We start from the raw sequence: 18400 nt of genomic DNA, 5'->3' as shown, positions 1-18400 counted from the left end.
ATTGACTTAGCATCGTGTTTTAAGGTTCCTCCATGTTGTAGCTTATATCAGCCCTTCCTTTCTATACATTGCCAAGATAGCCCATTCTCTGAATATACTATGAGTTTTGTTTACTCATTTGGGAGTTGCTAGACATTTTATTATGAATAATGCTGCCATGAACATTCAAATGTTTTGTGTGAACATATGTCTTCATTTCCTTTGTATACGTACGTAGGAATGGAATTGCTAGGTCATATGTTGACTGTATGTTTAATTTTTTTGAGGAATTGCTAGACTACCAGACTCTTTTTCTACATTAGCTACCCCTTTTTATGTTCCCGCCAGCAAAACATGGAGGCTCCAACTATTCTATGTTCTGACACGTTATTTTTTGTTTTTAAAATTATAGCCTTCTTCAAGGGTGTGGAGTATTGTTTTGATTTACATTTTCCTAATGAGTAATTGTGTTGAACATCTTTTCATGTACTTACTGGCTATTTTTATAGCTTCTTTGAAACAATATCTATTCAAATACTTTGCCCACTTTTAAATTGGGTTATTTATCTTTTTATTGTGTAAGAGTTACTTATGTATTTTGGAGACTAGACTTATATAAATGATCTGAAAATATTTTCTCCCATTCTCTGGGTTCTTTTATTTTGTTAATAGTATAATTTTATGGCAAAAAGTTTTTAATTTGGATGAAGTACAATATATTTTTGTTGTTGTTTGTATCTTTAGTGTCATATATAAAAAACAATTATTGGGTCACTAAGATTTACATCTATGTTTTCCTTTTTACCGAGAGAGAGAGAAACAGACAGACAAGAAGGGAGAGAGATGAGAGGCATTTACTCATAGTTGCAGCACTTTAGTTGTTCATTGATTGCTTTCTCATATGTGCCTAGACAAGGGAGCTCCAGCTGAGCCAGTGACCTCTTGCTCAAGCCAGTGACCTTGGTCTCAACCAGTGATCATGGGGTCATGTCTATGATTCAACACTCAAGCCTGCAACCCTGCACTCAAGCTGGTGAGTTTGTGCTCAAGCCAGACGAGCCCATGCTCAAGCTGGCAACCTCGGGGTTTTGAATCTGGGTCCTCAGCATCCCAGGTCAATATTTTATCCACTGTGCCACCACATGGTCAGGCACACCTATTTTTTCTTCCAAGAGTAGAATAGTATTTGCTTTTACCTTTAAGTCTATGACCTATGTTAATTTTTATATGGTGTGAGAAAGGAGTCCAAAGTCATTCTTTTTCCTCTGAATATCCAATTGTCCCAGCACCATTCATTGGAAGGATTATTCTTTTCCTATTGAATGGTCTTGGCATTCTTGTTGAAAATCAATTAATCATAAATGTCAGAGTTTATTTCTTGACTCTCAGTCCTATTTCACTGATCTACATGTCTATCCTCATTCTAGTACCACACTGTCTTGTACATTGTAGCTTTGTGAATCAAGTCTTCCAAATCTGTTCTTCTTGTCAAGATTATTGTGGCTGGCTATTCTGGGTCCTTTGCATGCCCAAATTTAGGATAAGCTTGTCAATTTCTTCAAAGAAAGAAGTTGGAATTTTGACAGAGAATGCACTGAATCTGTAGACTAATTTGAGCATTGATTGCTACCTTAACCTATTAAGTCTTCCAACCCATTTATTCACATCTTCTTTAATTTCTTTCAGTGTTTTATAGTTTTCAGTATACAAGTCTTGAACTTCTTTGGTTTTGTTTATTCCTAAATATTTTATTCTTTTTGATGCTATTGTAAGTGGAATTATTTTCTTGATTTTATTTTTGAATTGTTCTTTGCTAATGTAAAGAAATACAAATGATTTTAATATATTGATTTTGTATCCTGCAACCTTGTTACACTCATTCATTTTCTCTGCTAGTTGTGTGTGTGTTCTTTAGTTTTCTATATATAAAACCATGTCATCAGCAAATAGAGATAGATTTACTTCTTCTTTTGTGATCTAGACTCTTATTTCATTTCTTGCCCAACTGTCCTTGCTAAAACTTCCACTGTAATGTTAGGTAGAAATGGTCAGAGTGAACATCCCGATTTTGTTCCTGGTCTTAGGAGCAAAGTTTTCCATTTTTTACCACTTAAGTATGATGTTAGCTCTGGGTCTTTTATAAATGACCATCATCAAGTTGAGGGAGTTTTCTTCTATTCCTAGATTACTTAGTTTTTAAAAATATATATCTTCTTTATTTTATTATTATTGTGGTAATATACAATGACTGATTTTTTCACGTTTAACCAAACTTATATTTCTGGAATAACTCTCACTTAGAATGTTGCTAGAGTCTGTTCAGTAATTTGTTGAGGATTTTCGCATCTATATTCACAAGGGATATTGGTCTGTCAGTTTCTATAGGTTTGTATTTTGAGGATGTCTTTGGCTTTTCCTAACTTAGTACAAATGAGTTAGGAAGTGTTACTTCCTTTTCTATCTTAAAAATATTTTTTGGAGGAATTTCTGAAGGAGTGGCATTAATTTGCTAAACATTTGGTATTTGTGTTGTTCATGGCACCACGGGTCTCCCTCAGGTACCAGAGAGCCCACCTCACTGGGCATTCCCTCCTGCACTTACGAAACGCTTTGCACGTGATGGGCACTCAGTATGTGAAGTTTTAGGGACGGATATTTTCCTAACCTGTCCTGCTTGTCATATTCTATCAAAAAACCACCCAAGTGCAACTAACTTCAATTCTGCAGTTTGGGATTTTCACAAGACTAAATGTTTAGCTCGGGTTAGTGTCAGTTTAGGAGTAAGACATGAACACACGTCTATCACGGTGAGGATTCGAAGCCCACCTTTGTCTTCCCACGTTGACTCATTCAAGTTAGCTTAGTAGAAGAAAAGCTTTCTATGGGTAACCCAACCCGTTCCCCTCTTCTGGCCTCCTTCCTCTTGTTGGTAAATGACTTCAGCCTGTGCCTTCAACTTTAAGTTTGTGTCTCGCGCTGTACCTCCCGTCTCTCTTAGTGCTGAGGCATTCAAAGCATGTTCCAACACAGGACCTGCACCCCCATTTCTGATTCCACTACTCCTTGGGGATGGGCACGCTGGCCCGGAAAAAGAATGGGGGAGTAAGTTGTACTTAAGGGTTTCAAGGTTGAGTCACGACTGGCTGAGCAGCAGTGCGGAGAGAGACCAAACGAGGTTCGATGGCGTGAGCCGAGCGGGATTGGGTCGGGTTGGGCCGGGTGGGGCCCCGGCGCGCTCGGGCCCCCCCGGACCGACCTCGCGCGCGTGCGTGCTGAGGCCCGAGCCACCCGGGAGCCCGAGCCGGGAGGGGCGGCGCGCCGCGCGGGGAGGGCGGGGAGCGGCGCGCAGAGGGTGGGTGTCGGGGGTGGAGATGTAGAAGATGTGACGCGGCGGCCCCGCAGTGCCAGATCGGCGGCCGCGGTGCCCACGGCTGTCACTGGGTCCCAGGCGCTGCTGAGCGGGGAGGCGGCCCTCCCGAGAGTGGCGGCCGCGGAGAATCCGAGCCCTGAGCCCCCGCGCCCGCGCCGCTTGGCTCCCCGCGCGCCAGGGCCGGCGGAGAGGGCAGGGCCGAGCGGCGCGAGGCTGGGGACCCACGGGCGTGGCGGCGCGCCGCCGAGTGGAAGGCTGGGGGGCCGGGGCCGGGGCCGCAGCTCGGAGCGCCTCGGGGGCCGGGGCCGGGGCCGGGGGACGGCGGCGCCCCGCGCAGTGTCAGCGGCTCGGGGACCTCGGCAGGGCCCCGGGGGGGCCATGGCCGCCGGGAGCATCACCACGCTGCCAGCCCTGCCGGACGACGGCGGCAGCGGCGCCTTCCCGCCCGGCCACTTCAAGGACCCCAAGCGGCTCTACTGCAAAAACGGGGGCTTCTTCCTGCGCATCCAACCCGACGGCCGAGTGGACGGCGTCCGGGAGAAGAGCGACCCGCACAGTGAGTTCTGGGGCTCCCGCTTTGCTCCATTGCAGCCTCCGCCCCCTCCATCCCACCTCCATCTCCTGGGGCGTCCCCCCTCCATCCCACCTCCATCTCCTGGGGAGTCCCCCCTCCACCCCAACCCCCACTTCCATCTTCTGGGGCTCCCCCTTCGCTCAGTTCCAGCCTCCGCGCTCTTTCGGACCCACCGGGACTGCGATTTCTTTCCGCGCGGCCCCCAGCGGTTTTAGGTTCTCCGTCTGCCTCCTCTCCGGGGCTGCGCTGCCCCCCCCCCCGGCTTTGGAGGTGCCAGTTTCCCCATAAACCCGATCCCTGGGCGCAGATCCGTAGGGCGCGCGGCCGGCTCCCTTTGCGCGGAAAACCTGTCGCATAGGGGACGCCAAGCAGGGAGGAGAGGTGTGTCCCCTCGTCCCCTAGACCCGACCCTTTCTCTGTCACACGCGCGAACTGAGGGAAATGGACGCGGAGGGATTAGACTTTCTTTGTTGGAAGAACACCTTTCCGAGTGGCGCCCTTAAATTCCCAATCGGTGGGACCCCAGCAGCTGACTCGCAGCTGTCACCCATCCATTCCCCCATCCCCCCAATTGCTGAAAGCTGAAAAAGAAAAAAAAAAAGGACTTTATTAATAAAATGCGACAGACCTTTGTTTCAATAGTGAGAAAAACTTGTGTCTTCCACTTGCACTGATCAGCTTTGGGACCTTGAGTCCTGTCCCCTCCCTGAAGCGGCAGAACACCTAGCTTGCACCCGGGGCGAGGGGCAAAGGAGAATTTATTTGAAGGCGTAGAGGGCTCCGTTTGCCAGTCTGCACTTTGGGGTTTTGTAAAGAGAATCTGTTAAGGATTATGGAAATAACCTTGCCAGGACCACTGTTTCGTCAGGCGAGGCTGCACAGGACCCCCCTGGAGGGTTTGCTGTAACACCTTGCTGTACCCGGACTCCCGGAGTCAATCGAGGAGTCCTTGTCTGGAGGGGGCCTTTGCATTTCTGAGGAGTTCACAGGTGATCCTTTGCGTTTCTGAGGAGTTCACAGGTGATGCCCACCTGGTATGCATTCCCATAGCACTGGAGCAGAGGGGAGAAAACGGCATGAAATGGGCAGATTAGCACCACTGTTGCTACCTGAAGTGAGAGAAACCAGACCAGGAGATATTTTAACTGTAATCCTCTAGGTGTAGGTAAAACACCTGTTAAAAGCTGTGCTTTCCGGGGTCTCTTCCTTTATGGGGCTTCAGGTAGAGACTGATTTACCTAAGAAAAGGTAGGCACATAACGTCTTTATCTTAGGAAGCTAATGAATATCCCTCCCTCTGGAAGGAGGCAGCCATGCAACCAAACCTGAGTTGACCAAGGAAAGACTGGGTGGGACAGGCGCTTTTATAGTAGTTGGGTCTTGATAAATTCCAAAGTAGCAGCAAGGGAAAGATGCAGGTCTTTAAGTTTTGTTGTTGTTGTTTTTCCAGGCCTGCCATTATTAAAAAAAAATTTATCAGCCACTTACATTATCCAATCCAACTGAAAAGATGCTTTTAAGCCAGTATGTGGGTTAGTTCCCTTTCTCTGTTTCGGTAACGTGTGTTTGAAGCCTGTTCCACAGTGGTCTGCTGGGCTGGCTCAGCTGGTGAGGACAAGGTACATGTAAGTTGCAGTCAGTTTCATTATTTCCCAGTAGCACAAACTGTTCATTAAAAAAAAAAGAAAAAAAGAAAAAAAGAAAAAGGAGCCTGTTCTCTGACTAGAAGACATAAGAACTCTCCTCCAGATTAGGTGTTCCTTCAGACACTTGATTTATTGCTGAATCCATTATTTTCTTTGAAGCCTTGGATACTCTGTTTCTGTCCCAACAGCACTGCTGGGGCTCATGAGTGAGGATATCTGAGTTGCATATGTACCACATTACCACCCTGGTAAAACTGCTGTCAACTTGTCTTCCCCACGGGGGGTTGGGCTGTCATTTTTGTAACCTTATTTCAACTCAGTGGTTCTCAAATGGGGACGATTTTGCTCCCCAGGGAACATGTGGCAGTACTTGGAGGTATTTTTGGTCGTCATACCCTGAAGGGTGCTGCTGACACCTCACAGGCGGGGCCGGGAATATGGACAGTGCATGGGACACCTCCCTGTGCCCCAGCAAAATGTCCTCTGACCCTAATGTGAATAGTGCCAACCCGCTAACTAGCTAAAGAGAAACGGTCAAAGTAGAGGACTCATCCAGATGTGTGGAGAGAACTGATTATATTTTTAAATCACCTTTTATTAGGCAGTTGACAAGAACACAAACCTAAAAATGACTCATTTAAGCCACTTTGTGTAGCCCAACATGGATGTACATTTAAGTATAGTACATTTTGCTGCCATGCCAAAGACGTGCCAATAGTTGACCAAACCAGAAGGAGACTGATGGGAAGGATGTAAGGAAACTGTGTGGACCAGGGTCCCCCACTCCCCATAACAAATGCAGCGGACCAGCACACACGGACAGATGTCCAGATATCTAGACCTGTTTGAAAAGTTGGAAAACCCATGAATGGCTCCTGTCCCCAAACTTTTTTATCCACCTGACCTGGAAATTTGTCACTGGAGGTTGATTCCTTTGGTGTTAACATCTTCTCTGTCCCTATGTTTTCTAAAAAATGCGGGCTACCTCTGAAAGGAGGGGTTCAGCCCTGATCAGATTTTAACGTTCAGTGTGACTTAAGTTGTGATGCAATTTCTTCCCCAGAAGCTGACCAGGAGGTCCGGGATTTTGGAGGGATGCTTTGAGGGCTGACTTACCTGGGAGGTGCTGGTGAGGTGTGGAGGATGCGGTTCAGGTAGTGAAGGGGAGACAGGGTGGGGGAAACGGAGGCAGACAGGAAGGGGGAGGTGGGAGGTGACTGAACCCAGCCTTTCCAGCTTCTCAATGTGGCTGCAGCTCCTCCATACCGGGCGTTTGCCTGAGTTGTTTCACTTGCAAGTGCCCCTACTCATGCCCTTCCTTCCGGTCCTCCTCGGAGAACCTCCCTCTGACGGGAGGGTCTTGATGGAACAAGCTGTGACAGCTTCTCCGGTGGGGGGGCCACACGCCCGCACTGCCCTCCCCCAGGCATCCTGGCCATTCCCATGGGCCTCTTGCAGCTGTCCATGGCGATGAGCACGGTGAAGTGTTCTCTGCAGCAGTGAGCCCTGGGAAGACACTCAGAAGAGAGATCGTTTACACTAAGCAGTACAGCCTGCGGTGGAGTCTGGCGAGGGTGTGCCAGTTATCTACATTTCAGCATTAAACATGTTCCAGATGCACTAACCGAGGGAAAAGGAAGGTACTGAAAGTGTTGGGTCCACCCTTGGGCTTCCCCCAGGAGGTGACTGCCACACTCCTTCCTCTGCCTCCTGGCCTAACAGGATGCTGGGACCAGGAGAGGCCCCTGCGCCCCCCTCCCCGCTCCCGTGGACTTTCTTGTGCCCTGGTACATTCTCCGTGCGGCCCCCACCATACAAACATGGCCTTGTGACGACGGGCAGCGGGTGACTTTAGACCTTCAGGTTCACCGGTCCCATTTTATAGGAAGGGTATTGACATTTACTGCCAATTTCCTCTTCGGGCCTCTGACCAGGCTTCCTGCCCACCTGGCCCCTGGCTGCTGTCCCTGACCACCCCCCCTCCAGCCTCATTGATCTCTGCTGTTCTGTTGGAGCTCCCTCCCTCTGGGGCCCCCTTTGTGGGGCCCTCCGTTTCTGGGTACTGACACAGCTAACCCTCTCCCTACTCCGCAGGCTCCCTCTGGTCCTGTCCCTGGGGTAGTGGATGGAGCCGTCTCTCCTTCTCTGCCTTTTTGTAAATGGAATTGTTGAATTAATGGCGCTAGATTCTCTTCCCCCATTTTCTTGGGTCATATCTGGCAAGTGGATCCCTCTTATTTGCCTTAATAATCACGGTATTTACTGTGATGCTATTTGTGTGCAGTAAACAAATGAAGTAAGAATCTGATAGCTCATTTAATAGGGGAAGTCATGTCATCGGTGCAGCCGGGAAGGGACAATTCATGAGTCATAGTTATTATCCCACCTTGGGAGCCTTGATCGATGAGGGGGCTGCCAAGTGACTTCAGCCTAGAAAAAGCAGTGTCCCCTTGTGACAGGCCCTGCGGGTTTCTGCTGTGTTTATAAAGTGGCTGTTACGTAACTAGATTTTGACAATGGTGTAACGGCTGGCCTCTAAGTAGTCTCATTTTGATTTGTGACTTATAAGTTCAATTCAAAAATAAAATGTTGCAGATGTAATAAACCAAAACAAGAACCGTCCTTGGTATGTTATAATAGTACAGTGGACTTTATTCACCTCCGTGTTAGTTCTCGGACAGCACCATGGGCGATGTTGGAAGAGGCCGTGACTACGTTGGAAGTGTACCGTGGCCTCTGCGTGCCTCCCCGGTCGCCGTGTGTGCTGCTTTCCTGCCCACCCCCGTGTGGGCCCCCGTGTCCTGGAGCACACAGGTACTGTTCGGAAGGCTGGCCCGGGAGGAAGGGGGAGCCAGCCGGCAAGTGCATTCAGGCGCAAACCTGAAACTCATTACCACGTTCTGTTGGATCCAAACAACTGTCTCTTGTTTTGCTGTTGAGTTTGTCGTTTTCTGCACTCTGAAATCAAGGATCTGGTCTGGCACTGATCTTATATGTCGTCAGTGCCCCTAATAGTTAACGCTTGGTCGTTTGGAAGATAGTTCAGAATAGCAGTTGTCAGTGTAGAACTTTGGTTGTGTCGCTGGGAAATGCAGCTGTGGCCTCTTGATTCCCAGCTTGTTGTATCTGTTGTCAGGCTGGCTCCTGCCTTCACTTTTGCTCTCAAACTCCCCCTCAAATCCAGGCTATTTACAGCCGCAGGAACGTAGGTGAGGGCCAAAACGTGGTGACTACCGGGGAACCTCTGCCCTCTGAGCCATGGACCACAGTTCTTAGAAGCCAAAACTGGTCCCTTCTAACTGCCTAAGGGATATTTTTAGTCTGAGGGAATTTGAAGGGCCTAGGAGGCGACAGATAGCCAACATTCAGTGTTTAATTTGTGTCTGATCCCATCTGTCACTCTTCTTGCATAGGGTGACTTTTGAGTTGATCAGTGTATCCTCAATGCTTACTCATTCATTTACAGAAATCCAGCAGGTGTGTGTGTGTGTGTGTGTGTGTGTGTTTGTATTTTCAAAGGGCTACTTCCTTCCTCATATTAACTTACCCTCTAACTTGAATTGTCCCATCGAATTCTAAAAATAAAAGGTTTTCAGATTTTCAAGATACGGTGGAGACGAGACCAAAAAATGAAGAGGATATGTGGATATGAAGTCTTATGTTCCAGGTATAATTAAACCATTGAAAGGCATCTTCCTGGTTTAATTTATAGTGAAGCCTATACATTTATTTTATAATTAAAATTTATAAACAATAACTCAAGTTAGCCCAGGAGGAAGTAGGTTTGTTTAAAGGGCTTTGGATAGAGTAGTCATGATCTGGCTAGATTCTGTGAGTAGATTTTTCTCTGTTCATAATGGAGGTACTTCAAGAAAATGCTGGAACCTTAAGGTGTGAACCATGACTCTTCCATATATATAACATCATAAAAGCCGTGTGCCATTTGTTTGGGGAGGCCTCTCTAAAATGTTAGCAGAGGATGGACATGTTCTGTGTGAACCTTCCTGCGGAGTCACTACTCATGGGCCATGCTGTGTGCATACAGCTTGGTGGGGGGTCTCTCGCTCTCCTGGTGTAGCAGCACGTAACTGAGACCCTTGGTCAGTCTTAATGAAGATGATAATACATGTAACAAAGTTACACTTGCAAAATGTTTGGAAACCTCAGAGGCTGGCTCTTAGCATCTCTGAGGCTGATCTATCGAAAGATGAATTGTTTTTCAGATAGTCTGAAACCCTGACGAGGAATTTCATTCTCTTCAGAAAGCATTTAAGAGTTGGTGACGTCCTGTGCGATGTCAGGTTCCTCAGGTGTGCGTGCATTCACTCTGTCTCTGTGGCTGGGACCCTGGAGTCCTGCACTCGCCACCTGCAGCGTCCTCTGCTTTTCCCCTTTGGATTCTCACGCCTCTGACCCCATGCCAGTCTGACTGTATGTCGGGCCCATTTTTTTCACGTCTTCCTATGCCTGTCTTTCCTTTCCTGCGTAACCTCTAAAAATTCTAAGAGCTTCATGTGTTCTAATTTCATATCCCTGTATTCTATTGGATGTTCCTAGTTGGTAAGGATTTTCTTTAAAAAAAAGAAAAGAAATTCAAACAACATTACCTAGTCGTCCTGTATTCAGCTCCTAGGGTCTGAGACCAAATTACTTGTCCCAGGAGTCCCTTGCCTCCATGGCCGAATGAAGGACCAGGCAGAGGCCTCAGCACAGGTTCCACCTCTGTTTGTCCGAGGAGCTAGAGCTGGTAAACAACAAGCACAACTACTTCAGGATGAGGCATGCAAAATGGTTATATTGAATGTGACATTCACTTTAAGTCCCTTCTCCAGGATTACTTTTTCATTGTGGAAGGTTTTCTTCTCAGCTATTGAATAACATTGATATTTCTAGCAGATTCCAGAACCAGCCATAATCCTCTAATTCAGGATTGATGATCTAAAAATTCATACTTGAATCTAACATGTTAATCCAGAAATCTCTTCTCACCCCCCTCCCACCCCAAGTCTCAAACTGGTGACTCATTTGACAAATTAGGAGTAAGAACTGTCTAGGGCCATTGTCAGTGTCCTCTTTGGCTGTGAGGAAATGGCACAGATCATTTCATCCTAAAATTCATTCAGATCTGTGAGCCGGCCGGTATTCATTGCAACAATCTGAAAACTCGTAAAAGGACAGGCATTGTGTGACAACGTGAGTCACAGTCTTTGTGATGTGATGTCTGCCGGGGTGGGAGGGAGACATCGCTGAGTGACTCCCCTCCAAGCTGAATCATTTTGCAAATAAAAAATAATCTGTAGGTTTTTTGGTGGTCATTACATAAATAGGAGAGGAAGAGAGGAACAGAGTCAAATAATACCTCCATTTAAAAAATCACTTTTTGGAATGTATCACTTGCTGAACAGTCTGTGTTTTGAACCAGAAATGAAATTAATTTCTCTACTGCCTAATAGTAATATCTTTTCATTTAACACCTGCTGTACATCATATATATATATATATATATATATATATATATATATATATATAAATTTTGTTACTTCCTTATCTAGATGTTTTTTTATTCTCCCATGTCATTTGACTTTTCTCCTTGTAGTTCTTTCTAGCCTTGGTTCCTTTGAAGCACGCGCACCCACACACACACATGTGTGCTGGAGGGAGTGTCATTTATGCGCTGGCGGTATGACAGTGTGAATTGGATAGATGGGGATACAAGAGAAGAAGGTCCCTTTTGCCCTGGAAATTCTGATTCTGGGATGGGATAATCTTGCATATTGCATGGTAGATCCTCCTTTGTTACTTTTAATTTTTTTTAATGTTTATTTTATTGATTTTAGAGAAAGGAAAAGGACAAGTGGGGGGGGGAGAGAGAGAGAAAGCAATATTGATCTGTTCCTATGTGTGTCCTGTTTGGGATCAAACCGGCAACCTCTGTGCTTTGGGATAATGCCCTAACCAACCGAGCTGTTCGGCCAGGGCTAATCTTACTAGAAACAAAAGTTTGGAGAGCCTTTCTCTGAGTGAAATTTAATCTTTAAATATAAGGTTGATTAACCTTATTATTGCCTTACCATCTTGGGGGTAAGACATTTGTCAAAAGGATTATGTGAAAAGAAATACTCTATTTTGAGCGTGTTTCTAAGTTTTAGAAGTTCTTACCTACTTACATTTATATATTACTCTAAACTCAGTAATTTGCTAGTGGGCCTGTAATGCAAATGAGAAGACAATCTTGCTAATCAGTTTCATAGAGGACTCTAATCTGCACAGAAGACGTTACACAGCAGGTGTTGGTTGAACAATAATGGATTATAGCAACACCTTCAGCAGTTACAGGATTGGGCATAGATCATTTTGGAATGGCAGTGGTTATTAAAACCATGAAGTAGTCATGGCTTCTGTCCAGCCTTTGCCGGACACCTGAGGAGATTGCTATAGTGACTAGCAAAGTCCCTGTCCCTTGCAGTAGGGGAAGGGCCAGTTTATTGGCTTTTACCTTTGTATTCCTAGGACTTCAGTCTTTACTGAGTAAATGAATGAATGAATAAATGACATTTTTGAAAACATGCTGTATGTCAGCTTTACAAATAATATGTTTAATCTTAAGTACAAACCTATGAAGCAAGTATCATTTTCCTCATCTTACTGATGAGGGTACAATTTTTGCTAGAGGCTTTTCAAAACACGATCTTGGTCTGGGACAGCAGGTAAGGAATTGTGCATCCCAGACTTCTTAAAGTTTAGAATACAGGTTCATGGCCGGAATTCTAGAAGGACAGGGTAGCAGACATGTAAACAGAAATAGTGGTTTTTAAAAATAATTTAAGCAGTCTCAGAGGCTTTGCAATTTTCTTTCCAAGATTCAAAACAAACCCTCCAAAAGCAGATATACTCAGACCTATTTTATTTTAATCTTCATCAAGAGAGATGGTCGGTCAGCCAGTGATTTTTGAGTTTCAGCTATGTGAGGAAGACCAAGATAGACAAAGAGATGGCAAGAGAGCATTTAGACACATACAGAAACACGTCTAGACTGAAATTCCTCTTTCCTTGAAATCACGTGTCCCCTTTCATTGACAACAGGTAGTATCTTTGTCTTTCTTGCCAGCCGGTGCCATCATGGAGGAAATTCCTAGTCTTCATTTTCCTCGTCCTCCCAGCCCTTCCTCCTGCTGGTTCCAGTGTCTTTCCCACACGCAGCCTCGGCACTCTGGCCGCAGCTGCTCTGTTCTGTTCTGTCTTGACTGTGGCAGCTGCCTGTGACCAACCCCATAGGTATGAGTTAGCTACAGCTGCTGTAACAAAATCCTATGGGCTGCGTGACTCCAACAGAAATGTGTTTTCTCACAGCTCTGGAGGTTGGAAGTCCAAGACGAAGGTGTCAGCAGATAGGTTCCTTCTGAAGACTCTACCCTTGGCTGGCAGATGGCCACCATCTTGCTCCTCTTCACAGAGCCATCCATCTATAGACAGACACAGTTTCTATTCTTGTAAGGACACCGATCACATAGGGTTAGGACCCACCCTAATGGCCCCATTTTGACTTAATCACCTTTTTAGAGGCCCTGTCTCTTTAAAGGCCCTGTCTCTAAAGAGTTCATTCAGGGTTCATTCATGTTGTCTCCAATGTCAGATTTTTTTTTGTATTTTTCTGAAGTGAGAAGCTGGGGGGAGGCAGACAGACAGACTCCCGCATGCGCCCAACCAGGATCCACCAGGCATGCCCACCAGGGGGCAATGCTCTGCCTATTTGGGGCATTGCTCTGCTGCAATTGGAGCCATTCTAGTGCCTGAGGCAGAGGGCATAGAGCCATCCTCAGCGCCCGGGCCAACTTTGCTCCAATGGAGCCTTGGCTGCGGGAGGGGAAGAGAGAGACAGAGAGGAAGGAGAGGGGGAGGGTGGAGAAGCAGATGGGCACTTCTCCTGTGTGCCCTGGCTGGGAATTGAACCGGGACTTCCACCTGCTGGGCCGAAGCTCTACTGCTGAGCCAACCAGCCAGGGCCAGGATTATTTTTATGGTTGAATAATATTCCATTGTATGCATATATCATGTCTTCTTTATCCATTTGTCTATTGACAGACACTGGGGTTGTTTCCATGCCTTGGCTATTGTGGATAATGCTGCCATGAACATACAGGTGTGGGTGTCTTTTTGCGATAGTAATTTTATTCCCTTTGGATAAATACCCAGAGGTGGAATTGCTGGATCCTATTGCCATTTTGTGTTTAGTGTTTTGAGGCACCTCCTCCACACTGGTCTTCATTAGTTTCTTTCTTTTGGTTCTTGTTCTTCCCCTATTGTGTGTGGGTTAGTTTTGCTTCTTTAGGGTTTCTGAAAACAAGGATAATCGCCCTATTCCAGAAGAAAGGGCATTGTTAGATTAAACAAACAAAACAGAAATGACCCCCACCAAGATTCCAGGGCTGCTCTCACCTGGAGACATGTCAGCTGCAGTCTGCTGGTGGCCCTGGCAGCGGTCACCATTGCCCCTGGTCTCCGCCAGCTGCTGTCTGCCCCAGAGGCCCCCTGAGCCTGATGCCAAGGATGCTGGCATCTGATGATGTCAAACAGGCTGGTTTTATTTGGTGAAGTCGCATTCTGGTCTGTGATTAGAATGTCTTATGCTTCTGTCAAAGCGTCGTCCTCTTTCCTGGTGGAGGAAAATGTCACTCAGCAGCAGCAGAGCTCTCGGCACAACCGCCTGTCCTTCAGCTGTGAGCTGTCCGAGCCTCCCACATGACCTAGGGACAGGAGGATGGGAAGGTGGCTGGCCGATGCCAGCTTGCTCTTCTGGAGCCATGGTGGGCGCCACTGGGAATGAGCTGGGGTGTGAGAAAGTGGGGTTAGAGTGGGGCCACAAATGGGGTTCTTCTCTGCACCACAGATGTCCTCTACCTGCTTCCTGGACACTTAGGTCTCCTGACTGGGCTTGTCCTTGACTTTTATGTCCTCGAGGGCAGGGTGCCTCCCCACTGGGAAGCTACCAGCCATACCAAAATACCACCCAGTACGCAGATTTCAGTCTACCAATGTGTAGCAAAATGGCACCAGATGACAAACTGGTGACTTGGTTGCTGTAAAAAAAAACAAATAAGTAAATATAAGGGCAGATGAATGTATTGTGCTGAGTGGTGTGCGCCCGCGTGGTTAGCACAGTGTGTGTGGACACGCCTTTTGGTTTGGAAGCACGGAGGGACTTGAGGGCTGTGAGATGAGGTTTTCCTTTGAAGTACTAGGGGGTGGGGGTGGGCTGTGGGCTGGAGAGCCTGGGGCGTGTGGGGTTGCTTTCCGTGGCTGCTGGGGGGGGGGTGGAGTGGAGAGACCTGGGAAGTATCCACCGTGGCCGAGTACTTGCTGGGGGCCCCTGGGAGGGCATGGACACCCGCTCCCTAACAGCACCTGTCTGGAGGACCCTGTCATTTCCAGGGGCATTCCCCTGTGTCTGTCCTGCAGTGCCCGTGTGGGAGTGGAGAAGCCAGGGGGCGCTGTGGGGCTCGGCTTCAGATGTGCTGGAATGGACAGGCGGGAGATGTGGCTGATGGCCCTGAGTGTTGGCTAATGAGGACGGGGCGACTCAGAGGCTCAGGGCCGCTGGATAAATGGTGGTGTCGGCCTCGGTGGGGTCACGAGGCTGAGGAGCCAGCTAGGGGTCCTGAGGGTGCATTGCATTGGTGCTTAAGGGGAACAGCTCTGGAAGATGATACGGCTATGAGTGTGGGCCACGCAGGTCACGGGGTCGGGGAAGCCAAGAAACTCTGAGGCCAGGTTGTTGGTGGGTCTTCTAATTGAACGGCCAAGTTTTTCAGACGGTGACGAGGTGTCAAGGCGAGATTCCAAAGTCAGCAGTGAGTGACAGTGACCCACCCGTGGATGGCACCACCAAAGAGGGAGAGAGGGTAGGGACCCTGAAGGAGGAGAGACTACTCTGGCAGCAGGAGAGCAGTGGTTGTGGATGCCATTAAGCCAGTGGGGAGAGGTCTGGCCCCAGTTGAAAAGGGTCATCTAGAGAAATCAGCCAGATCCCAATGTGGTTGCCATGGCCTGTGCCATGGTGACCAGCAGCCATTGCAAGGGGAGAACGTCTTCTGGTAGGTAGTCTGTCTTTCTTTTCTTTTCTTTTTAATTTATTCAGTGAGAGGAGGGCAGACAGAGACAGATTCCCGCATGTGCCCCAACTAGGATCCACCTGGCAAGCCCACTAGGGGGCAGTGCTCTGCCTATCAGGGGTGTTGCTCCAATGCTCCGCAGGGGAGCTCTTAGTGCCTGAGGCAGACGCCATGGAGCCCATCCTCAGTGCCTGGGGCCAGCTCACTCCAATTGAGCCTTGGCTACAGGAGGAGAAGACAGAGAGAAAGAGAGAAGCCAGGGGAGCAGATGGGGAGGGGTTCAGAAAGCAGAAGAGGAGCAGGAGGAGAGAGTAACAAGCACACACACGCTCAAGAACATGTGGAGGAGATGCTGCTGAGATAGGCTTTCCTGTCCAAGCTCCTGAGGAGTGAGCTGCAGGGGGTGCTAGGCACTGTCTCAGGGTGGGGTGGGGGAGCCTTGGCACTGTCTTGGGGTGAGGTTGGGGCTTGGCGCTGTCTCCAGAATTGGGAGCACTTCCAGAGCTGACAAAGTTTGAGAGGAGCAGGAGCGAAAGAAAAGCAATGAGAGCTTGCACGGCCCAAGGGAAGCAAAGACGTTCAGTAACTGATTTTAAGCTCCGTTTGGGGGGGAAGGCAAGTGTGAATACTGGGGTCAGAAGCTGTTTGCTTTACTACTTGTGCACTTTGATGATATTTCTTTAACTTTATAAGTTATAAAATGAACTCTGTCTTTTTATTAGAAGGAATACAAAGAGTATGAGACGATGTTCTTTGGGAAGGTAAGACCTCTTGCTCGTTGGTATTTTCATCTCTTCCCGTTTTCCCCTCCCCCCTCAACCCCCCCCCCCCCACACACACACAGCTCATTGCTTGGAACAAATCACAATTTTAGCATTAGTTCAACCAGCTACTCCCCTTAGGACATGGCCAGTGAGGAAATGACATTGTGACATGCTTCACACGCTTCTGTGTAGATCAGCACCCAGACAGAAGGATGAAACTGCTGATCTGTGACCCTAGGTCCCCAAATGACCACGGGCAACACATTTTCCCAATCTGGGACTCTGCTTCCTCGTGTTGAACTGAAAAGTCCGGGCTGGGTGGTTTCTAAGAGCCAAATTTTAAGGACATTTGAATCAAATTCTGCTGAAGGGTCAAAGAATGAGTTTTGGGGGACAGATGATGTCATCAGAAATAAGCATGGCCCAACAAAAAGAGTATGCATCCAGAAGAAAGGGCACTTCGTGCCAGGCCTGGCTGAGGTGATGGCCACAGCTATCCTAAAGCAATAGACTCAGGGGGCTAGCCTCCCTTAGCCAGAAGGGGACTCTGAGTGTGGCTCTAGGAGATGTGGCTGGTGTCAGAGGTGAGGAGCTGGCTTTGTAAATAGGGCCGATGATCGATCCCGTATCTGATATGTATTGGACAGCTATTCTTGAAATGAGAGGAAAATTCAGAGCTGTCCTCGAATGGTCATTCTTCCCGGCCCCTAACTCTGCCCTCAGCCCCTTTCTTTTCTTTCACACCTCTGTTAAGGTCATTCTCATGGCTCCACCTTTCCCATTCCTGCAAGTGACAGGTAGACCTGCGTTTGTGTCCCATCTGTGCCTTTCTAGCTGCAGGATCTTGGGTACGTTACTTCATTTTTTTATGTACCAGTTTCCTCATCTGGCAAGTGAGGATACTGACTAGTAATAGCTACTGCGTCTGTATTGTTGTAAGTATTAACACAGAATAACACAGGTGGAGTATTTAGTACTGTCAGGTAGTGAGTCTTCAATGGCTGGTAGCTGGGACTGTTGTGTATTGTTCCTGAGCCTCTCTCAGACAGACTTATATGTCATCTGTCCTCCAGGGCTTCGGTAATGTCATGCAACAAACATCTGGAAATGTGATGGCCTAACATAACCCTGTAATTACCTCTCCTGATTCCATGGACTGACTATTTCGGCTGGATGGTTCTTCTGCTAGTACTGTGGGAGTTCTCACGCAGCTGCAGACAAATAGTGGCCAGGAGAGGAATATCTAAATGGCTCCACATACCTGTCTGCCATCTTGACAGGGGTAAAAGGAAACCTGAGCATCTCTTTCTCCTGGTGGTCCCTCCATGAGACTAGCTTGGGCCTCTTTCCATCATGGCTGGGTCTCAAGAGCAGAGGTCCCTAGAGTGCAAGCTCCAAGGTCGAAGCACTGTCTACATTGTGTTTGCTAATGTCCCATTGGCCACATTCAGTCAACAGGGACCTAGACTAGAGTCACTATGGGAAGGGCTACATGAGGTCTGACTGTCAAGAGGTGTGGTTCATCAGAGCCACTAGAATAATTCAGCCACACCCAGTTTCCAAGTCCCCACTGTCTGGAAACAACCTTCATGTGGACATCACTCTGTGAGTTTGAATCTGCTAACCACTTCCAATCCAATAAGCAAGTCGTTGTTCTCTTCGATGAACTTGGAGCTGGTGCTGGGTCATAAATATGACGTTCTCATTTTGTCAGCTTTCTCCCCAGATTATGCCGTATCAGTTTTCTTTTTTTTTTAACCACACACCAAGATTTTATGAAACCCTGACATTTAGTCTTTGGTGCTCTACCCTCACTGCCACCACTTGAATCCACATCCTTATCATCTTTCACATGAACATCTATAGTGCCTTTTAACCTTTAAACACCACTTTGTCTGATGCTCTTCGTTTTCTTTTTTATTTATTGGATTTGAGAGAGAGAGAGAGAAAAACATTGA

The 18400-nt window shown here is 47.4% G+C and overlaps 1 protein-coding gene across 1 annotated transcript in view; it reads left to right on the top strand.

Annotated features, from left to right (window-relative positions):
• Positions 1-3352: 3352 nt before the first annotated feature.
• Positions 3353-18400, top strand: part of FGF2 (fibroblast growth factor 2) — a 42273-nt gene continuing 27225 nt past the window's right edge. The window contains exon 1 of the mRNA XM_066233711.1: positions 3353-3905. Coding sequence (XP_066089808.1) covers positions 3728-3905 — 178 coding nt within the window. The 5' untranslated portion in view covers positions 3353-3727. The remainder of the gene's footprint in view (positions 3906-18400) is intronic.

The sequence above is a fragment of the Saccopteryx bilineata genome, chromosome 1 (assembly GCF_036850765.1).
Source record: "Saccopteryx bilineata isolate mSacBil1 chromosome 1, mSacBil1_pri_phased_curated, whole genome shotgun sequence".
NCBI classification, from domain to species: domain Eukaryota; kingdom Metazoa; phylum Chordata; class Mammalia; order Chiroptera; family Emballonuridae; genus Saccopteryx; species Saccopteryx bilineata.
This window is presented reverse-complemented; position numbering and strand designations above follow the sequence as displayed.